At 38.6% G+C, this 22,435-nt stretch overlaps 1 protein-coding gene across 1 annotated transcript in view; it reads right to left on the bottom strand.

Moving 5' to 3' along the window:
- Positions 1–1,581: 1,581 nt before the first annotated feature.
- The window catches only part of park7 (parkinson protein 7), a 30,658-nt gene continuing 9,804 nt past the window's right edge, over positions 1,582–22,435 (bottom strand). Inside the window, exons 5-7 of the mRNA XM_057846766.1 lie at positions 10,319–10,405; positions 7,808–7,997; positions 1,582–1,810 (exon numbers count right to left, since the gene is read on the bottom strand). Of these exons, the coding sequence (XP_057702749.1) occupies positions 7,837–7,997; positions 10,319–10,405 (248 nt within the window). The 3' untranslated portion in view covers positions 1,582–1,810; positions 7,808–7,836. The remainder of the gene's footprint in view (positions 1,811–7,807; positions 7,998–10,318; positions 10,406–22,435) is intronic.

Below are 22,435 nucleotides of genomic sequence, written 5' to 3'. Positions count from 1 at the left end.
TTAAATCCCTGAATTCTTTATAGATATGGACGTCTCAATTCCTGGTTAAAAGCAAAAAAATGGGCAGTTACCATTTATTTTAGAAAAACATGTCGAATGTGCTACTAGTCTTTAAGCCATTGTGGTCCCACCTTACCAACACAGAGCTTTTTACGTTTAAAATTCTTCTAAATAAATGCTTAAATTCTTGAATTCTTTCTCAATATGAACGTAAAACAGTCTCAATTCTTGGTTAAAAGCAAAATAAATGGGCAGTTAGCATTTATTTTATGTAAATACTGCAAATTATGACGCCAATGCTGTAGCGGTTAATTTCTCCCATTGATTTTTCTCACAGCGTTTCAAAATGCAAGCATGATACGAAAAATATAACTACCTTGAATCCTCGGACAAATCACTCTTGAGACAATCCATCCTTTTCAACCTAAATCCAGCATTGGATCGCTGTATGTGTTGAATAACTGCAACCAACTGCGAATAGCTGGAGTGTGGGATGGCCCCCTACTTGAAGGCGTGGCGTAGTGTCTGTGGAATGTGTCCCGTCAATATCATGATGAAGTCTATGGGGTTAGTAAGCGACATTAATTTTGATTGACTTGGTGACGGCGTCGTTGAGAAGGGTCTGACAACAGCCAGAGCCAAGCAACAGCTGCTACAAACCATGCCTAATACAAACTATGCCTTCAAGTTCAAAGGGTTTTTGGGGCAATTGTACCTCCCCAATTCCTTACTCTAAACTTAACTAAACACAGGGGTGTGCCTAAACATAACTAGATTGTAACCTTTACTATGTTTGGAAGTCATTTAATATTGTGAATCAACCATTAAAAGTTGTTAAAATTGCTCCCATTTATTTCCTTTCTACTTTCAACATGTGAAAGTTAAACAGTTTCCGCATTTCAAGATAGATTCAAGTCAAGATTTTGACGATTTAGGAGTATTTTAGATAAAGGCTTTTCCAGCTTGGGTTCGCTACAACAAATTGCCTGAGAAATCTAATGCTTTAGGATAGTGGCTGTTTACTAATGCCGCCAAGTCTGTCATTTCGCATCTAGTTTTTTATACATGTGACATCTATGAGACGCATGCATCTACTAGTAGTCCTATTTACAAGTAATAACGATAAGACGCATCAGATGCTACCACCGTAGCATCATGTGCGCATAGTTTGTAGGGGCGTGGTTTGAACGAGGCATGGTTAGTAGCAACTCTCGCCTGGCCAGGGGCTGCAGTCAGGTATTATTGGAGTAGTTGGTTGAAGCCTGTCAGCTGCTCCACTAAGCAGTTGGGATTTTTTGGGAAAAGGATTTTTTTCCTATCTCCAACTAAATGATGAATCAAAAATCGCACGCAACACAGATTTTCCCCCGTTGCTCTGGGACGTCACTTTTTTTCAGGTAAACTAGGAGTAATCAGCTATCGACTTATATTCCTTTTTGGAGAGTCCCTCCTAACCCCATTTGATTGACAGATTGATTGTTTATTTATTTGGTTTTTTTTTTTGTTATACAGATTAAATTTTATGGGTGGTGCAGAGGGTCAGAAAAAATCCCCAACTCTTCATTACCCCAAATGAAGAGTAAGAAATGAGAAACAAATTGCTATAACATTGAGTTTAATGAAGGTCATTCAGAAAGGCGTGTGTTGTGCAGTGATGGGTCGTGTTAGAGATCACGGTAAAGTGAAAATCTGGATAGGTTTCAAGTGCAAACGAAGTTTTCTTCATTCGCTGACGACATCATTGGGAACATCTAGACGTTTTTCTCCCATCTATGGACCACAGTTTTTATCAAGTCCTCCAACAGTCGATCTGTACAGATAAGAAAAATATGAAATGATTGTAAACAATTGCAAGCTTCTTTATATAGTTCTCTAGGTTGTACATTTGTTGCAAGTAATTGGATCCTTCTTTAAAAGTTTATTATTGTCTTTATTCGTAGGTTAAACTTTAAAGATACCTTAAAGGGGAAGTTCACAATTTTTGACATTGGGCTTAATCTGAGTTTGCGAGGGTTTAATTAGTCGGTGGAGTTTATTTCAACAAATTCTGTGCAGTTTGTCAGTTATTTGTTAGTTTCAGGGCTCCAGAGTGGCTAAGCTAGCACGAGTCAAGGATGCCCGCTTAGCATGCTAAAAATAAAAACAAAAACAAAAAAAACGATATTAACAGATCTAACATAGTCAAATAAATTCAAAATGCAGATCATCGGTCGAAATAACATGCGGTCAAAACAATGTCACACCATACTGCTTTATGAAGGAGATAGTACCTTTTCTTGTAGTCACTTTCTAATTGTTTGCATTATTCTAACACAAAATAATCAATCAGGGAATAGTATCTTTCCTCATATTTACCGATCGAGTGTTTGTATTACTCTAACACACCCAATATAAAATAAATAGCACTTATGCAATAGTTTAAGAAAAACAAGCAGAATATAGGGCATAAGCGATACATGACACCCTCTTATCACAGAATCCCAACGTGTGCGTCATTAAACTGACTGAGCAAGATTTGACGGTGACATCTAAAAGCCCACAACTGCACAACAAACTCTCGCAATCAGTTCTCCTGGACAGTCCAGAGCAAACGGCGGGACGTCATGTCCCAACACAAGGAATACCGGAGAACGCCCGATATCCAACTGATAACACGCCTGACAAGACTCCAAGAGCCCCTTTGACGCTGAGGTGGCAAAATCCACAACCCTTGTTGCCCTGACAACAGTAACTCCCGAATCATCATGTCCAATCCACAAACAGACAATAATCCTGAACAACGCCTAAACACACCCTTCTTCCTGCCCACGGGCCATCCCGCGAGAGCCTTAAAAAGACTGAACGTTTACCTAAGCATTACCATTTTTTCTCAGGAACTTTATTTTGACGTGTGATATGGTGACCTTGGATCCTCACCTGGGTCCCTCTGTGCTGTGTGATTGCTGTGGACTGTTTCAAAGCCTTTTTCCAGCTTTCAAAATGGAGTCAGTACGAGGGGTTAAGACTAAGGTGAACGCGCAGAGTTTGGCCTTTTAGCCGGGTTGTTGCAGTCGCGCCGGCCCAGCGCGGGTCTGGCGGTTCGGCTCGCGTGATTCCGGCAATCTGGCTAAGGGGTCAGATTCCTTCACATAATTCCTTTCATTCTGTAGGACAATTTTTCTCAGATGCGTAATGTGCATACAATAGAGAGGAGTGCTTCGGCCACTCGGGCTTAGTCTGCTGGGGAGTCCCTTTCGTTCCCACAAAACAAAACAAAAAAAATTAGCGGTGAAGAAAACGATATATATATACGATATCACCCCGCCCTGCTTGCCTAGACAGCCTGTTCACTTTTGAGCTGCTGGATTACAAATGTTGCTTTTCATACTACAGTTATTGACATGCAATGGCAAGTTTCAATACCTATATCCTGACAACATAACCAACACTATTGATTGCATTGTTCATCTGTAATTCTCATGCGTGCATATATTGTTTTTTATTGATATGACATGCAGGCATCATTGACTCGCGCTAGCTAAGCCACTCCGGAGCCCTGAAACAAACAAATAACTGACAAATTGCACGGAAATTGTTAAAATCAACTCCACCGACGAATTAAACGCCTGCTAAGTCGAAGATTAAGCCTAATGTAAAAAATTCTGAACTTCCCCTTTAAACAAAGTTCACAGAACAGTAAAATATAACTTCAAACATCTTGCGTTTTATCTTAAAAATAAATGGCTGACACATTTGATTATGGGGGGGACTACAATCAAGTACCAAGATACATGCATAAAAGCTTTTGCAAGGACTTTGTAGCTTCCACTTCACACTCAATCTGAACTTTCTCCTAACCATACAAAGCTCATCTCTCAGTCAAAATGTATGACTTCAGCATTTTTCCTTGACAGCAATCATGTTTAGAAAGGATTTTTTTTTTTTTTTTTAGAATCTTGTGGCAGCTGAGGGTGTTTCAAAATAGCACAAAACAGCAAATACAGTAAGCTGGGGAGAAGTTCCACTGAAAATTTAAACGGGAATTGGTAAATTTATGATTTGTGTTTCGGTAATATGCGGGGATCACTGTACTGTATTAAGGGGGGCCTAATAGCAAACTTGCTGTTTGCCTGTAAACGCAGGCTTAATTTTTTTTTGTTTTTTAAAGTTCGAAACACTACATGTCCTACAATTTTTGACCAAATAACAAAATTTACACATAAAAAATTCCAAGAAAATAAGCGTTATAAAAGGTGTATACAAAATTTGGCAAAAACTTTTCAATTCCCCCCAAATTCGCAAAAAGCTTGCCAATTCATTTCTAATGAGATGCCATTGACAGCCATGTACGCCCAAATTTCCCCATTCATTTTCAATGGCTGGAAAACATAGGTCCCTGTGATTTTTTTTACTATGACAGCCCATTGACATTCAACTGACGACCAAGTAAGAAGATGTCATTGACAGCCATGCACGTCCATGCCATTAATGCCCCTTTACGTCCAAAATTCTCATTGATTTTCAATGGCAGAAAATCCGGTGTGGTTAGAATTTTTGACCAAAACCCTACCGTTACAGTTCATTGACATTCAACTGGCGCTCAAGTAAGTTGATGCCATTGACAGCCATGCAACCGGACGTGTCCCCGAAAAGTCTCCAAATCAACAGAAAGTGCTAGAGGTGGGAATCTTGGGGCACCCAATGATTCGATTACGATTCAGAGGCTACAATTCGATTATAAATCGATCGAAGTCAAGATTTTGCCGATTTAGGAGTATTTTAGATAAAAAGTTAATTAGGTTAGCTACAACAGAGACTTCCAGAGAAGTCTACTGCTTTAAGATGGCGGCTGTTTACTAAAGGCCCAGTTATGCTTCTGCGTCAGACCTGCGCTTTCAAGGAAGACCCGATTTACGACCCTGCGCCGTAGCCTTACGTGCTCCCATTGAATTTTCTAACCTAGCTACACGTCGACGCATATCACGTGGCGGAAATAGACTGTGATTGGTCCGCTCAGACTGTTGTTACCGGTTCAGCGCGAAATCACCACCATTATCAAACATGATTTTGATACACGCAAAAATGGACCAAGCCGACAAGAGTATCAACGAAGAGCAAGTACGACAACTTCTACAATGTCTCGTCAAGACATTATGAAGATTGCCAAATGGCAAGCAATTCGTGGGAGTAGATTGCTGAAAATACGGGGCTGGAGGTCAGCCAGCGATTGAATAAAAGAATGGAAGGACCACACAAGTATGTGTGTGTTCGGAATCAAATGGCCACACGAAGCGGTGACCCAGTCAGCCAAAAACTGCCAGCTTTTTATCACTTTACGTTGTATTTTTGGTTGGTGCACTTCATCATTTATTTGTGTACAGTGCCTTGCAAAAGTATTCGGCCCCCTTGAACCTTGCAACCTTTTGCCACATTTCAGGTTTCAAACATAAAGATATCAAATTTTAATTTTTTGTCAAGAATCAACAACAAGTGGGACACAATCGTGATGTGGAACAAAATTTATTGGATAATTTAAACTTTTTTAGCAAATAAAAAACTGAAAAGTGGGGCGTGCAATATTATTCGGCCCCCTTGCGTTAATACTTTTTAGCGCCACCTTTTGCTCCAATTACAGCTGCAAGTCGCTTAGGGTATGTTCTATCAGTTTTGCACATCGAGAGACTGACATTCTTGCCCATTCTTCCTTGCAAAACAGCTCGAGCTCAGTGAGGTTGGATGGAGAGTGTTTGTGAACAGCAGTCTTCAGCTCTTTCCACAGATTCTCGATTGGATTCAGGTCTGGACTTTGACTTGGCCATTCTAACACCTGGATACGTTTATTTTTGAACCATTCCATTGTAGATTTGGCTTTATGTTTTGGATCATTGTCCTGTTGGAAGATAAATCTCCGTCCCAGTCTCATGTCTTGTGCAGATACCAACAGGTTTTCTTCCAGAATGTTCCTGTATTTGGCTGCATCCATCTTCCCGTCAATTTTAACCATCTTCCCTGTCCCTGCTGAAGAAAAGCAGGCCCAAACCATGATGCTGCCACCACCATGTTTGACAGTGGGGATGGTGTGTTCAGGGTGATGAGCTGTGTTGCTTTTACGGCAAACATATCGTTTTGCATTGTGGCCAAAAAGTTCAATTTTGGTTTCATCTGACCAGAGCACCTTCTTCCACATGTTTGGTGTGTCTCCCAGGTGGCTTGTGGCCAACTTTAAACGAGGCTTTTTATGGATATCTTTGAGAAATGGCTTTCTTCTTGCCACTCTACCATAAAGGCCAGATTTGTGCAGTGTACGACTGATTGTTGGCCTATGGACAGACTCTCCCACCTCAGCTGTAGACCTCTGCAGTTCATCCAGAGTGATCATGGGCCTCTTGGCTGCATCTCTGATCAGTTTTCTCCTTGTTGGAGAAGAAAGTTTGGAAGGACGGCCGGGTCTTGGTAGATTTAAATAGCCCAGATCTCAACCCTATTGAAAACCTGTGGTGAAAATTGAAGTAAATGGTCCACAGCAAGGCTCCGACCTGCAAGGATGATTTGGCAACTGCATTCAATGAGAGTTGGCACCAAATTGATGAAGAGTACTCATCACGTCCATGCCTCAGAGACTGCAAGCTGTCATAAAAGCCAGGGGTGGTGCTACTAAACACTAGAGATGTGTTTGGATTGTTATTTCTTTGTTTGTTTCTCATGATTCCATATATATTTCCCTGCACTTGCTCGATAAAAGTAACATATACTGACCACCACAATGTTTTTTATTCATTTTATTTAGTGTTTCTGAATGCTAAAGAATTGCACATTTGAACTAATTCATTAATTTTTCAAGCTTTCTATCCAAGTTTGTTCTACATGATAAAATGTCTGAGTGAGTATTCGTCCGAGACTGGTGATTCCATACTTTTTGCTCGGGGTTGTATATGTGATATCTACTACAGCATTATGTGGCCGTATGTTTGTAGCAACTAGCAACGTTGTTCGCAGCAGCTGTCGTTTTTTTTTTATCTAGCTGCATAAGTTGAACATGAAATTTCCTCTCAGTTCGTTCCTCATTGCGTCCCGAAGACCGCGTTGACTGTGTTTTAGTTCCGCTTTACCTTGTATAATTATATAATCAGAATTTGGATGTTTGTGAATCGCGAATCTTCCACGGCCAATTCGTGAATAATCTAATTGGAAATTTTGCATGCCTCTAGTAAGTGACCTACCACAGCAAAGCCCCATCGTTATGTCTCCAGAAATGACTGTTTGTAGTTGTTTTTAAAATTGTATAGTTATTTCTCACACCAGAGAAAACTGCATCAAAATTGGCCCCAACAAATACATCTAGTTGTTATGGTTGTGGTTTGCAGACGTGTATAACTGTAGCGGATCAAACAAAAAGTGGTTTGTCATTGTTCAGTCACCTAAATTAGCTGTTGGAAAAATTATAATTGCAACCTCTTATTAAGATTCAGAGCACTTAAGCAATATCACTTATAACAAACATAATAACGCAACCATTGTTAAATGTCTGACTCATGTTGGGCATTTTTGTATCCAATAACTGATGTTTTTTGTGGTTCATTCGCATAACTTCTGTGAAGACAGCGTGGGTAAACTCCCACTCATTAATGGTGTGAATGTGAGTGTGAATGGCTGTCTCGAAACATGACTGTCGATCAGTCGTGGTTATAGTGTGCCTTTCGTCTGATGTCAGTTGGGAAAACCCCCAGCTCCCAGTCATCCAAAACAGCTTAAGCGGTATAGATAATGGAAAAGGATTTGTATTGACAGGATTTTGTGATAGTTATTGCACCGGACTGCGCAGGCGTACCAAAGTGAATGGATGCGAAGCGGCTCCAGTCACTCTTTCATCATGAGGGGAGCCTTGACTTGAGCGGCAACCTCAGCCCCCAGAAGCTCCTCTACGATCGTCAGGGCAAATTCAAAACTGGTTCCGGGCCCACGGCTGGTGATGTAATGGCCATCCTTCTGCACTCGAGCTTCAGAATATTTATAGCGATCTAAAAATGGACAAAAGAGCAATACTTGGAATGAGGACAAAGGGAGAGCCTCGTGCAACAGGCTGTGAAGGCCTGAAGACCACCAAGGGTGGGCACACATATTGACCTACTTTCTTTCTGGTGTGTTTTGTCAAAATGTTACAACTGCCTACTTGTAATAACTAGTCCACAGCATTTACCTGTATGACAACGCCACCTGCTGTTCTATACAGATACATATTGTATCATGACGCTGTAAATTTACACCAATGACCAAAGTTGGACTTTTCAAAGGAACTGACCAGTAATCATTTACAATTAATGTGAATGAATCAGGAATTTACAAAGCTGATATAGACAACACTGAAAATACAGTAATAGCTCAAACAAAAACTAAACAAGGAGCAGCTGGAGTCAGCCACGTTAAATGAGTAGTGTTCACTGTTGCCACTAGAAGGCAGTGCATTCACCCAAATCAATCAAACTAAATGCAAACACTTTCAAAACAAACCATTACAACACCATTTTAATTAAACAAATGCTCGAAGCAGCAAAATTTGAATTGAAGCTTTTTTCTAATCGAATTACTCAAGTTGATCGATCAATTGTTGCCTCACTACCTGTTTTTATATAAAAAAATGAAAAACACTTTACTTAATATGTGTGCTTGTTTTAAATAACTGGAAAATATACAGTGGTATGAAAAAGTATCTGAACCTTTTGGAATTTCTCACATTTCTGCATAAAATCACCATCAAATGTGATCTGATCTTTGTCAAAATCACACAGATAAAAAAAAAGTGTCTGTTTTAACTAAAACCACCCAAACATTTATAGGTTTTTTTTTTAATATCTTAATGATAGTATACAAACAATGACAGAAGAGGGAAAATAAGTATGTTAACCATCACATTTAATCACATAAAGTTATATATCAATTAATTACATATAGTTGATGTGTGCACAGAGATATTGGACTGTGCTAGTGATTTCTTTAAGTCTTTAGCAGACACTCTAGGGTTCTTTTTTACCTCTCTGAGTATTCTGCGCTGAACGCTTGGTGTCATCTTTGGCGGACGGCCACTCCTTGGGAGAGTAGCAACAGTGCCAAACTCTCTCCATTTGTAGACAACTTCTCTGACTGTCGATTGATGAACATCCAGACTTTTAGAGGTGTTTTTTTTTTTTTTCAATCTTTTACCAGCTTTATACAAATCAAATCCTTGATCGCATGTCTTCATACAGCTCTTTTGACCGAGCCGTGATGCAAATCCGACAATGCTTCTCATCAAGACATTTATTACCAGGTGTGTTTTTTTTAGTGGGCAGGGCAGCTTTAAACCGCTCGTCAGTGACTGGGCACACACTTGACTTAAAATGTTTGGTAAAAATTGGTTTCAATTGCTCTTTAAGTCTCCTTAGGCGGAGGGTTCACTTACTTATTTTCACCTCTTCTGTCATTGTTTGCATGTTATCCTCATTAAAATATGAAAACCTATAAATGTTTGGGTGGTTTTAGTTAAAGCAGACACTATATTCTCACCTATGTGGTTTTGACAAAGATCAGATCACACTTGATGGTGATTTTATGCAGAAACCTGAGAAATTCCAAAAGGTTCACATACTTTTTCATACTACTGTACATACTGGCATACAATAGAATATGGGGGAAAACGGGTATGACTGAAACGTCGATTTAACACTAAGATATTTTTACAAAGGACCCTGCAGCAGTTTGAAGGCAGGCTGCCACAGGTAACCTTCAGGCTTGCTTGTTTTTTTTTTTTTAATATTCATAGAGTTTTTTAATTATCTTAAATTGCCTTTCATAATTTACGTGCGTTAATAAAAAATAAATAAATAAAAAAATAAATAAAAATAAATAGGTTTATCGGCATCATATATCGGCTTAGAAAATAGGCTTTGGATATCGGCAATCGGCGGACTTTTTTTTTCAGGTATCGGTATCGGCCTTTGAAAATCCCATATTGGTCGACCTCTAATCTAATTTTACCAATGAATACAGACACTTTAAATAGTGTGAACAGCATTCGATGCCCACTTTGCACATTGTGTTTTCCAACACCCAAATGCAAGATTCAAGTCGATAGTGCAGTCTGCAGTGCAGCGTAAAAGTAGCAGTGGTGCAATTTTGTGGGAGCCACGTCAGGGTATGGCCCCTTGCTGATTCTAATCTATTTTCCCCTTCGAGAGTATAACAGCACTTTTCTAATTTCCCATTTGTGTTTAGCGTAGCACTAGATCCTGCAGTAAAATACGAACATCAGTAGCTGCTTTTTTTTTTTTTTTTAAACATTTGGAAATCCGTTTGATGATCTCACCTCCAGCCATCATCTTGTCCTTCATAGCCGGATGTGTGGTCACAGTGCTGCCGTAGCCGATGCCATGTGCCAGAAGAGCTGTAGGACCTGCGGCGGGAGAGGAAGCGAAGCCATTTAGAGTTCATTAATGCCGTCCTGTCATAAAATGACTCATCGGCCATTTGTGTTATGTGCATCGGTCCACTGCTTCATCCTAATGCCAGTTGGATACAAGCTTGCAGGCAAGGCAAACCGTCAAAAAAGTACTGAATCAAGAATTCCCAGTCAAACCTCAAAATTAAACATTCTATTCCGTGACATTGACTTACGAATTTCTCCCACTTTCAAAACAATGTTGTGTTACCAATTGGAAATACTGTAAAGTGAATGAATGCATAGGCTGCAATTAAGGGCGACAGACTTCCAATTAATGTTGAACTTGGAGAGCTGGAAGGGAAATATCATGTTGCAGTGCTAATGACGGCGACAGATGTCCAATCTATTTGAACACCTATGGGCAGCTGCTTATGAATTGTACCACAATCCAGAAATTCTAATCTTTCTTTCAAACACAGGGCTGGATGATGACCATGTGCCTTTTCGGACTCATTCCTTCAACTTTGGAACTGTTGGTTACGCCATTCTTGTGAATAAATGCTTAAAATCCCCCTATTCTTTAGAGATATAAATGTAAAAGTCTTGATTCTTGGTTAGGAGCAAAAAAACAACAACAAAAAAAGTGCAGTTAGCATTTATTTTACGTAAATATGTCGACGTACGATGCTAGTCTGTTAGGCTACGTTCATACTACAGGTCTTAATGCACGAATCCGATTTTTTCGTGTTTTTCCGACTCGAGTGAGGCATTAACTTGACGGTCTGAACGTGACAAGTCGCATAGAACTGGACCATTTCAAATCCGATCTGGGTCACTTTCGTATGTGGTTCAAATTCGATCTGGGCCACCTTTTTCCAGACTGTCGCAGCGGTCTGTACTGTCCAGTCTCCGGAATCGGAATTCATGCACTAAGTACGTCAGCAAACTGCAAGAGGCACGAAGGACGGCAGCGATGCAGGCATTAGCGCCTAGCTTGAACTCTGCTTTTAAGCACGAAGCGGGCTTGACCACAGTCATAAAAAAATCAAATGAAGAAAAGGATAACCCTGTCAATTTTCGATTTTAATTCTGTGCGCCGAATGAGCAATATTTTTCATTATTGCACACATGGCCGAGTCGGGGCAAACTGACGCACCCACGTCATTTCACGCACACACGTCAAGGCTTATGTGTGTGCGTGAAATGCGTTGTATCAGTCCATATAAACTTTGAAAATAAAACTAAACGTGGATTATTAATGTCTGTTATTTGTGTCCTCTTTTTAACGAGCAAAATATGATAATCCCTGGAATGACGGATGACAGCCAACATGTGTGGTCATTTGTTTTGATGCTTCTGCGCATGCGGGTCGTCTTGCTCAGCGCGTGTCGGACTGCAAATTAGTGCGCATGCGTAATACTTGAATGGTCTCAATGGACAAAGGCAGTCTGAACGGGCATGCCAAAAAAACAGATATGACAAAAAATCGGATTTGTGCATTAAGACCTTTAGTATGAACGTAGCCTAAGTCAATGTGGCGGCAGCATTACAACAAAGAGCTTTTTATGTTAAAAATTCTTGTGAATAAATGCTTAAATCCCCAAATTCTTTATAGAGATGAACGTAAAACAGTCTTGATTCTTTGTTAAAAGAGCAAAAAAATGGGCAGTTAGCATTTATTTTACGTAAATATGTCGAAGAATGATGCTAGTCTGTTAGACAATGTGGCGGCAGCCTTTTTCAATTCTTTTGAAAAAAACGAAAAATATATTACCGTAAATCCTTGAACAAATCACTCCTGAGACAATCCTTCCTGTTTGTATGCGGTACAGCTTTCTTACTTTTTCAACCTTAATCCGGCGTTGGATCGTAGCATGTGTCGCTGTGACCGACTGCGGATTGTGGGATGGCCCCCTACTTGAAGGCGTGAAGCTGTGAAGGTGGAATCTGACCCGTCAATATCATTATAAAGTCTATGGTTGTACATTGTTTAAGTCATATAAGCTGTTATAAATGTTCATACTTGAATGCCTACTGTTTAAAAGATATTTTATATACTTAATGTTTACTTAATATACAGTACAAATGTTAAATATGTTAAAATGAAAGCTGATAAATAAATCAATGAGAAAGGTAAATCTGCTCAGTTTACTACGATAAGTACTTAGAGCCATATCGCCCAGCCCTAACGTGTACCACATTGAACTAAAGTACAATAAGGCTAAATTTAAAAAAGCACTAGTTTGTGTACCCAGATTGGGAATGAAGTGAATAAGTGACTAGCAGCAAGTGGTAATGTAGTGGTAATTGTGTTCATGACAATTTACAGTACTCAGACTAGGAGGCAGATGGCTCCATGATATGATAGTGCAAATGACAGTGTGTACATAGATGTTGATGTAACCCTGCAAAAATGCAATTATGTAACTGCTAATACTGCATATGCAGTAACCAGATTGAGACAGATTTCTGAGAGCATATTGCTTAGTGAGATGCATGTGACAATGAGTGGTATTAATATTGCAATGACAGTGACATTTAAGTGAAAACTTGAGTTGAACATGGGGACAGCTCCGTTTTGGAGAAGAAAATGTGCAGCTTCTATGAAATGGAATTCCCACTAGACTACATGATGACTTCTGCTATTCTTAAAGGCGCCTTCAAATGCATTGCCTCTTTGGACTGAAATTAAATATATAATTGCATGGTTCTCTTAACCCTGCAAGGTGAAGTAACCTTGATTGATATAAAAAGGCACCCATAATAAAATTCATCAGTAGTACTATGGGTCGTTCCAGAGTTGAAGGAAACTTTGGTTAAACCTTAACTTTTCTGCTACATATTCATCCATAATAGATGCATTAATCAACTATCAAACACTTGATTAGCTTAGTTTACACGTCAATGGTAAGATTTACTTTATCTCGCTATTCCTGCTGGCATTCAGTCAAAGCTAACTATTTTATAAAAATGTGAAAAAAAGAAGAGAGGACATGAATCTACTGTAGCCATTCTTTTGGAATATTGTTTGAGGATGTGAAGTCCAGCATACATCATCATGTGATCCATCGCTTTCCTTCTGTTTTACCATGATAAATAGGTTACGATAACAGGGTTGCGTGAAGGTTCTAGGACACGTTCCATGAATATTTGAAATATTATCAGTTACACAAGACATCAATGAAACAAATCATATCCCAAAAAAGGACATTTTAATTCATTCTAATTGTCCTGAGATTGAAATCATTGGGGGATGGGACAAGAACTGAATTTTAAGTAACCCAGACTTATTTGGTGCTTTAAAAATATTTTGAAGAATTCTTTTATCAGTTGTTTTCTCTCTATATCTTAGGAGAAGTACAGTGGTATGAAAAAGTATCTGAACCTTTTGGAACTTTTCACATTTATGCATAAAATCACCATCAAATGTGATCTGATCTTTGTCAAAATCACACAGATTAAAAAAAAACTGTCTGCTTTAACCCTTGAGAGTCGAAGGACGCGCCGGCGCGTCCTCAGCGCACGTCGTCTTTGAAGCGCCCTCACGTTTTAATTACGTCACCCACATGCCGTTGGTTGGTCTCGTTTTAAAGTGCGGAAGTTGCGGTTTACTCTCGTTATTATTTGAAGTCAATCGACCAACTAGAACGTGAGATATTGTCATTTAAGTTTTATAGTTTTATTGTCCTCTCAAAAAAACATTAAAACGCTGCATGGATCATTTGTTTATGTCTATATTTCCATCATTTCTAGCCCTTTTTCAAAACGGAAGCTCCATGAAAAAAACACAAATCAAACGAACCCTTTCGAAGTCACAGTGGAAGCACAAAATGCGTTTTTTTTTATTTTTTTATTTTTTTTATAAATATAACTGCGGTGCGAGGTTCAACCTAACGAGAGGGAGGAGTGTTCTGAAGCAGCGAGGTGGCGAGCGACGGCCAGTTGGATACTCCTGGATCGAGCAGCGACTTTGTGTGACTTTGACAATGAACGAAAAACTAAATTTAGAGCAAGCAATTGTGCTTCTGATCAACTTGAGGAAGAGGATGGTCCAAATTCGTCATCATCGTCTTCTTCGGAAGAGTCCTCGAGTGAAGATAGTGACGGATTTGAACACGTGGGTGACGCCATCGACGAGCAGAGGTAAACCAACTCACTCTTTTTTTTTCATGCTGAAAACGTTTCTTTTGAAAGTTTCTTTTGATATTGCAAGACAAAGTTAATTTTGATGCAATATAAGTGTGTGTTTGTGTATATAATAATAAAATGTGCATATCAGATCAAAGTCGTACGTGCACTGTGGGTATCCCAGGCAGGAATTTATAATTTGTGGTGTTCTTTCTATATGAAGATTAGGGATGTAGCACATATTCAGCTATGGTATTCTTTCTATTGTCATACATAAAGATTTCCATTATTATTTATTGCTGTATATATTTTTATTTTATACTTTATTATTTTCATAAATACTGACTTATTTTCATGTACATTTATAGTGACAATGAAAGTAAAGTGAAATGAAAATGGAAGGGTGGAAAGAGGACCGACACCCCATGGAAGTGTGAGCTGTGTGATGTAGCCGTGTCTAATTCCAGGACGAAACTGCTTTTCGGAGTGGCATGACTGAAAAAAATTTAACTTGTTTATTGTAAATATTTTTGAAAATGCTTTTTTCCCCCCAATGTTATATATATATTTTTTTCCCACATCAATCTTCTCAATTTGTGTATATAAATGTGTGTTCAAGAAGCTTGATTGTGTGTACATAGTTTTCATCAGGCGATGGGTCGCAATACCTAAACTCATAAAGAGATGGCCTCTAAACACTTTTTGTGTTAGATGGTATATATTTTTTCACTGTTCTTCACTGTTAGGTCTGCTGTATATAACCTGTTTTGACTGGAGCATGTATAAAGGCAAAAAACGCCTATGGCTATACCTGTTGTTTATGTTGAATTGTCAACTATAAGACTATTTATTCTACATTTTTTTGGTTGAATGTTCATCCTAACATGTTGAATAAATATTACAAAGTTTCAAAACGGTTCGTTACGCATGTTTCGTTGTCAATTGGACATCAATATTAAAAATTTTGACAAAACGATTTTGGAATTTTTGGTCTTTTTGGGCCCAAAATGATGATTTATAATTGGTTAGTGAAGGAAACAACAGTTTGGACATGAAGTTCAAGGTGTCACAAAAAAAGGGACCAAACCAGGCCATCGTAAACAATTCTTTCTTTGAAATATAAAAGCAACTTCAAAGGCATGCAAAATCAGACAAAATAGGCCCAGACCTTAAAGGGTTAACTAAAACCACCCAAACATTTATAGGTTTTCATTAGGGCTGTCAAACGATTAAAATTTTTAATCGAGTTAATTACAGCTTAAAAATTAATTAATCGCAATTAATCGCAATTCTAACCATTTATAAAATATGCCATATTTTTCTGTAAATTATATATATATTCTGTAAAATAAATTGTTGGAATGGAAAGATAAGACACAAGATGGATATATACATTCAACATACGGTACATAAGGACTGTAGTGGGCATTTCACTCTACTGTCATTTAAATCTGTCTATGCTGTCCTCACTCCGAAGCGTCTACTTTTTCTAAAGCTAGACAGCTAGTGAACGACGCCATAATAATCAGACTTCTTTCTTTTTCATCTGATTTATTAATAAAATGGCCTCAAACCATTGTCCTCTTCAGACCGTCGTAAAACTACAAAAAAAAAGTACACAAGCATTGCATTAGCAACAACGTTAGCTTAGCACGCTATACAGGTTCACAAAACAAACAAAAAGCGTCTCATACAAAAAATATAACATTTCGCTTACTAACATAATATGTGCATTATTTACAACAACCATACTTACGGACAAATCTTGTCCAAGGATCATATAAGCACAACATTACAACGTAGGCGTCAGCCCGAGACGTCCTACAGCCATATTGAACTGGCAAGACAACAATAAACCATGTCGCAAAGCGACCACAAGAGTTCGCTGTTAGCACAAAAAGCCTTGCTGTAAAACTTACCAAAAGGCAGAATACTGTGCGTTAATTGCGTCAAATATTTTAACGTCATTAATTTAAAAAATTAATTACCGCGCGTTAACGCGATAATTTTGACAGCCCTAGTTTTCATGTTTTAATGAGGATAATATGAAACAATGACAGAAGTGGGAAAATAAGTAAGTGATCCATCACATTTAATATTTTGTGGCCCCCTTTGGCAGCAATAACTTCAACCAGACGCTTCCTGTAGCTGCATATCAGTCTGGCACATTTTGACTTGGCCACTCCAGAACGTGTATTTTGTTCTTCTAAAGTATAGTTACTTCTGTGTTTTTGATCATTGTCTTGTTGCAGCAGCCATCGTCTTTTTATCTTCAACTGTCCGACAGACGCCTCAGATTTCCTGCAAAAAATCCTGATAACCTCTGAATTCATTCTTCCATTAATGATTGCAAGTTGTCCAGGCCCTGAGGCAGCAAAAAAGCCCCAAATCATGATGCTCCCTCCGCCATGCTTCACGGTAGGGATGAGGTGTTGATGTTGGTGAGCTGTTCTATTTTTCCTCCACACATGACGTTTTGTGTTACTCCCAAAAAATTCAACTTAGGTCTCATCAGTCCACACAATATTTTGCCAGAACTTCTGTAGAGTGTCCAAGTTCCTTTTTGCGAACATTAAACGAGCAGCAATGTGTTTTTTAGAGAGCAGTGGCTTCCTCTGTGGTGTCCTCCCATGAACACCATTCTTGGCCATAGTTTTACAAATAGTTGATGTGTGCACAGAGATATTGGACTGTGCCAGTGATTTCTGTGAGTCTTTAGAGGACACTCTAGGGTTCTTTTTTATCTTTGGTGGACGGCCACTCCTTGGGGGAGAAACAACAGTGTGAGTATTTAGAGGACACTCTAGGGTTCTTTTTTATCTTTGGTGGACGGCCACTCCTTGGGGAAGAAACAACAGTGCCAAACTCTCTCCATTTGTGGACAACTTTACTGACTGTTGAGTGATGAACATCCAAACTTTTAGAGATGGTTTTGTATCCTTTCCAAGCTTTATACAAATCAACAGTCCTTGATCGCAGGTCTTCAGACAGTTCTTTTGACCAGGCCATGATGCACATCAGACAATGCTTCTCATCAACACAATTCTTACCAGGTGTGTGTTTTATAGTGGGCAGGGCAGCTTTAAACCACTCATCAGTGATTGGTAGGGGTGCACAATATCCATTTTTTGAAACCGATACCGATATCGATAACTTCCTGCTCCTCAAGGCCGATACGATAACCGATAATGTAGATATAATTTTTCAACATATATTCATCTGAGTTTTTGAACATCTGTAGGTCAAAAATACTAGTGGTTGATTCAGCACAGATTTGCCTTTGCCCGAACCAGAATTTTCATGATGACATGAACATTATTAAAGTGAACAAAACAAAGACAAGAACAGTTTCGACTTCAAATTAAGTGCCCATATTAATTTTTTCAAACAAATATAATTTGAGTCAATCACAATCAACCAGTCAATATCATTGATGATGTGTTCCCCTGCACAATAAGCACTGATCTAAAACAAACAAACCCAACAGGTATTGTGCTTTGTCAGCAGATAAAACATTTGGTGCAACAGGAGAGGAGACTTTTGTCGTCTTGGTCCATGAAAAAAACTTTCTTAACCTGGCAATTATAGAACAGCAAGCCTAACAATAACCAAAAGGCCTCTCAAGAACTTGTAAACATAACACCGTAAAATGCAAACACTTGCTTATTGCCATACTAAGGTTTATAACTCAGTGAAGGAAAAATACGGCCTCTAGAACAGTAACAAAACTTTGCATACTGGCAAAACAGGAGTGGAAACAAACGCACACATCCCAATCCGACACCGTGCCAAAAATATTATTAATAGGCCCAATAATATAGGATTTTATCAGATTTATTGGGATGACATCATAATTCCTATTATTGGACCGATAATTATCGGCCCTAGAAATATCGTGCACCTCTAGTAGAGCAGGGCGGTAAACCGAAAATTTACCGTCACCGAAATTCTTCACGATGACCGACGTAATTTTGACCATGTCGGTAAATTCGGTAATTTAATAAAACAAGAAAATATAGTCTTTTCATCCCGCTTTGACGCTGTGTTGTTCAGCTATGTTCATTCCCCTTTAAGAAAGCAGACAGTGTGCTTACGTATGGAGTCACGTGGTTTTCAGGAAGCCAAACAAACAGAAGCCCGGTTGGCTAACGCTAGCAGCTAACGCCACAAGTAAACGGGATGGAGTCGGGCTTAAGTTAGCTTCGCCAAACTTTCACCCGACATTAAGTAAACTGTTGGCGGGTTCCAGACGGACTTTTACCCGCTGTTCTCCCTGGTTCTCACGATATCAGGAAAGGATGCTTTCAGTGCTTTGTTCTGGTAGCCAAGCCACAGGCTAACGCTACCGGCTAACAGCGGCTACAAATGAACGTGAAAGAGTCGGATAGCGGCTCTAACCTTGTCGAAACGGCTGAAATTAATGAGTGGACTGGGAACGGACTTCATGTAGCAATCATCATGTCGCGTTATTTGGCATCTATGTGTGATTTCTCTGAAAGGTTTCATGATGGTAAAGCACTCAGCATAAAGTACAATCCAATAGTGAAGCCTATATATAATACAACAGTTTAATGGCCACAGGTATTTTTCTGTATGTGTTTGCTTTATTTTGCCATAATAAAACCTTAAATGTTTCATTGGCATCAGAGAAATACAGCTTTAATCTGGTTGTGTCTGTGTAGGGGGGTGCATGTATTAAAAAATGTTTCGGAAAAAAAAAAAAAAAACTGAAACCTTGACGTAAACACTTGTTTTGAATAATTATTTCACAGCAGCCATTACCAATAAGTTGTCTGAAGTGTACTGTTAAAGCTGCAAGTCATTTGGGTTAGAATAACATGTTTGCACAGTCGTCATGTTGATTTTTATAATGTACATTTTTCAAGTCATACAAGCTGTTATAAATTTTCACACTAGAATTCTTATTGTTTACAAGATTTTTTTAAATACTTAATGTTTAGACTGCATTTGCAATTTTTAAATTGGAAACTGGTTAAATAAATTTAATGAGAAACGGTTCATTTGTATTCCATGCATTGATTCAAATTTTCAAAATATATAACAGGCGAATTTGGGCAAATTTATCGTCATTTATCGTTATCGAGGTAAATCTGCTCAATTTATCGTGATACGTACTTAAGGCCATATCGCCCAGCCCTAACCTCTAGTGATTGGGCACACACCTGACTTAAAATGGTTGGTAAAAAATGGTTTCAGTAGCTCTTTGAGTCTCCTTAGGCAGAGGGTTCACTTATTTATTTTCCCCCTTCTGGCATTGTTTGCATGCTATCCTCATTTTAATATGAAAACCTAAAAATGTTTGGTTGGTTTTATTAAAGCAGACACTGTTTTTTCATCTGTGTGATTTTAACAAAGATCAGATCACATTTGATGGTGATTTTATGCAGAAATGTGAGAAATGCCAAAATGTTCAGATACTTTTTCATTCCCGTGTAATGCCATTTTGTGCGTCGATTTGTTTCTTTTTTAAAGGGTGGAATGTAAAAAAAACAAATCCTCCAATTCTGGAATGACCCCTGTACTGTGTCTGCCCTAAGACAATGCACCACAATGATAGGGAGTGGCCAAAGATACTGAATGCTGCTGCATTAACTTGGGTAAAGACAGAGCACTGCAGTGAGCTCATCGAAAAACTGTTAATAAATAGAAAGTTATTGATTGTACCCCTTGGCGGCCATCCCACGCAGTCTAATTATTACACTTTGCCCTGCCAGGACTGCAGACAACTCTTACTACAGCTAATTCTAGAAGTAGTCTGACTGAAGGGCAAACAGAGATGAGGACTTGTCATTCAACTGATCACATTTTATGCAAAACACTCAAAAAAACAAAAAAGCTTCAATCGAGAACACATGCCACACTATTACTGGCAGCTTTATTAAACTGTCAATTCCTGCGAGTGTTTCAGCCATTTTCTAGGGCACCCTCCAATCCAATTTGCCATCTTTGTCTTAGAAGTCCATTGTTATGACTTCCCTCCAAAGTCCTTTTTCCCCTCAAACCAAGTCAAGCAAAATTTCTGTATTTTAACCCTTGAGAGTCGAAGGATGCGCCGGCGCGTCCTCAGCGCACGTCATCTTTGAAGCGCCCCCACGTTTTAATTACGTCACCCACATGCCGTTGGTTGGTCTCGTTTTAAAGTGCGGAAGTTGCGGTTTACTCTCGTTATTATTTGAAGTCAATCGACCAACTAGAACGTCATTGTCATTTAAGTTTTATAGTTTTATTGTCCTCTCAAAAAAAACATTAAAACGCTGCATGGATCATTTGTTTATGTCTATATTTCCATCATTTCTTGTCCTTTTTCAAAACGGAAGCTCCATGAAAAAAACACAAATCAAACGAACCCTTTCGAAGTCACAGTGGAAGCACAAAATGCGTTTTTTTTTTATAAATATAATTGCCGTGCGAGGTTCTACCGAACGAGAGGGAGGTGTGTTCTGAAGCAGCGAGGTGGCGAACGACGGCCGTTTGGATCGAGCAGCGACTTTGTGTGACTTTGACAATGAATGGAAAACTAAATTTAGCGCAAGCGTGCTTTTTGATCAACTTGAGGAAGAGGATGGTCCAAATTCGTCATCATCGTCTTCTTCGGAAGAGTCCTCGAGTGAAGATAGTGACGGATTTGAACACGTGGGTGACGCCATCGGATTTGAACACGTGGGTGACGCCACCGACAAGCAGAGGTAAGCCAACTCACTTTTTTTTTTTTATGCTGAAAAAGTTTCTTTTGAAAGTTTCTTTTGATATTGCAAGACAAAGTTAATTTTGATGCAATATAAGTGTGTGTTTGTGTATATAATAATAAAATGTGCATATCAGATCAAAGTCGTACGTGCACTGTGGGTATCCCAGGCAGGAATTTATAATTTGTGGTGTTCTTCTTTCTATTTGAAGATTAGGGATGTAGCACATATTCAGCTATGGTATTCTTTCTACTGTCATACATATAGATTTCCATTATTATTTATTGCTGTATATATTTTTATTTTATACTTTATTATTTTCATAAATACTGACTTTTTTTCATGTACATTTATAGTGACAATGAAAGTAAAGTGAAATGAAAATGGAAGGGTAGAAGGGTGGAAAGAGGACCGACACCCCATGGAAGTGTGAGCTGTGTGATGTAGCCCTGTGTCTAATTCCATGACGAAACTGCTTTTCGGAGTGGCATGCCTGAAAAAAATGTAACTTGTTTATTGTAAATATTTTTGAAAATACTTTTTTTTCCAATGTTGTATATATTTTTTTTTCCCCACAATCAGTCTTCTCAATTTGTGTATATAAATGTGTGTTCAAGAAGCTTGATTGTGTGTACATAGTTTTCATCAGGTGATGGGCCGCAATACCTAAACTCATAAAGAGATGGCCTCTAAACACTTTTTGTGTTAGATGGTATATATTTTTTCACTGTTCTTCACTGTTTGGTCTGCTGTATATAACCTGTTTTGACTAGAGCATGTATAAAGGCAAAAAACGCCTATGGCTATACCTGTTTTTTATGTTGAATTGTCAAATATAAGACTATTTATTCTAAAAAATTTTTGGTTGAATGTTCATCCTAACATGTTGAATAAATATTACAAAGTTTCAAAACGGTTCGTAACGCATGTTTGGTTGTCAATTGGACATCAATATTAAAAATTTTGACAAAACGATTTTGGAATTTTTGGTCTTTTTGGGCCCAAAATGATGATTTATAATTGGTTAGTGAAGGAAACAACAGTTTGGACATGAAGTTCAAGGTGTCACAAAAAAAGGGACCAAACCAGGCCATCGTAAACAATTCTTTCTTTGAAATATAAAAGCAACTTCAAAGGCATGCAAAATCTGACAAAATAGGCCCAGACCTTAAAGGGTTAAAGGACAGCCATTTGGCAAACAAAAAAA

This window comes from Corythoichthys intestinalis, chromosome 9 (genome assembly GCF_030265065.1).
Source record: "Corythoichthys intestinalis isolate RoL2023-P3 chromosome 9, ASM3026506v1, whole genome shotgun sequence".
In the NCBI taxonomy this organism is placed as follows: Eukaryota; Metazoa; Chordata; class Actinopteri; order Syngnathiformes; family Syngnathidae; genus Corythoichthys; species Corythoichthys intestinalis.
Note: the sequence above shows the minus strand (reverse complement) of the source record. Positions and strands in the feature narration are given on the sequence as shown.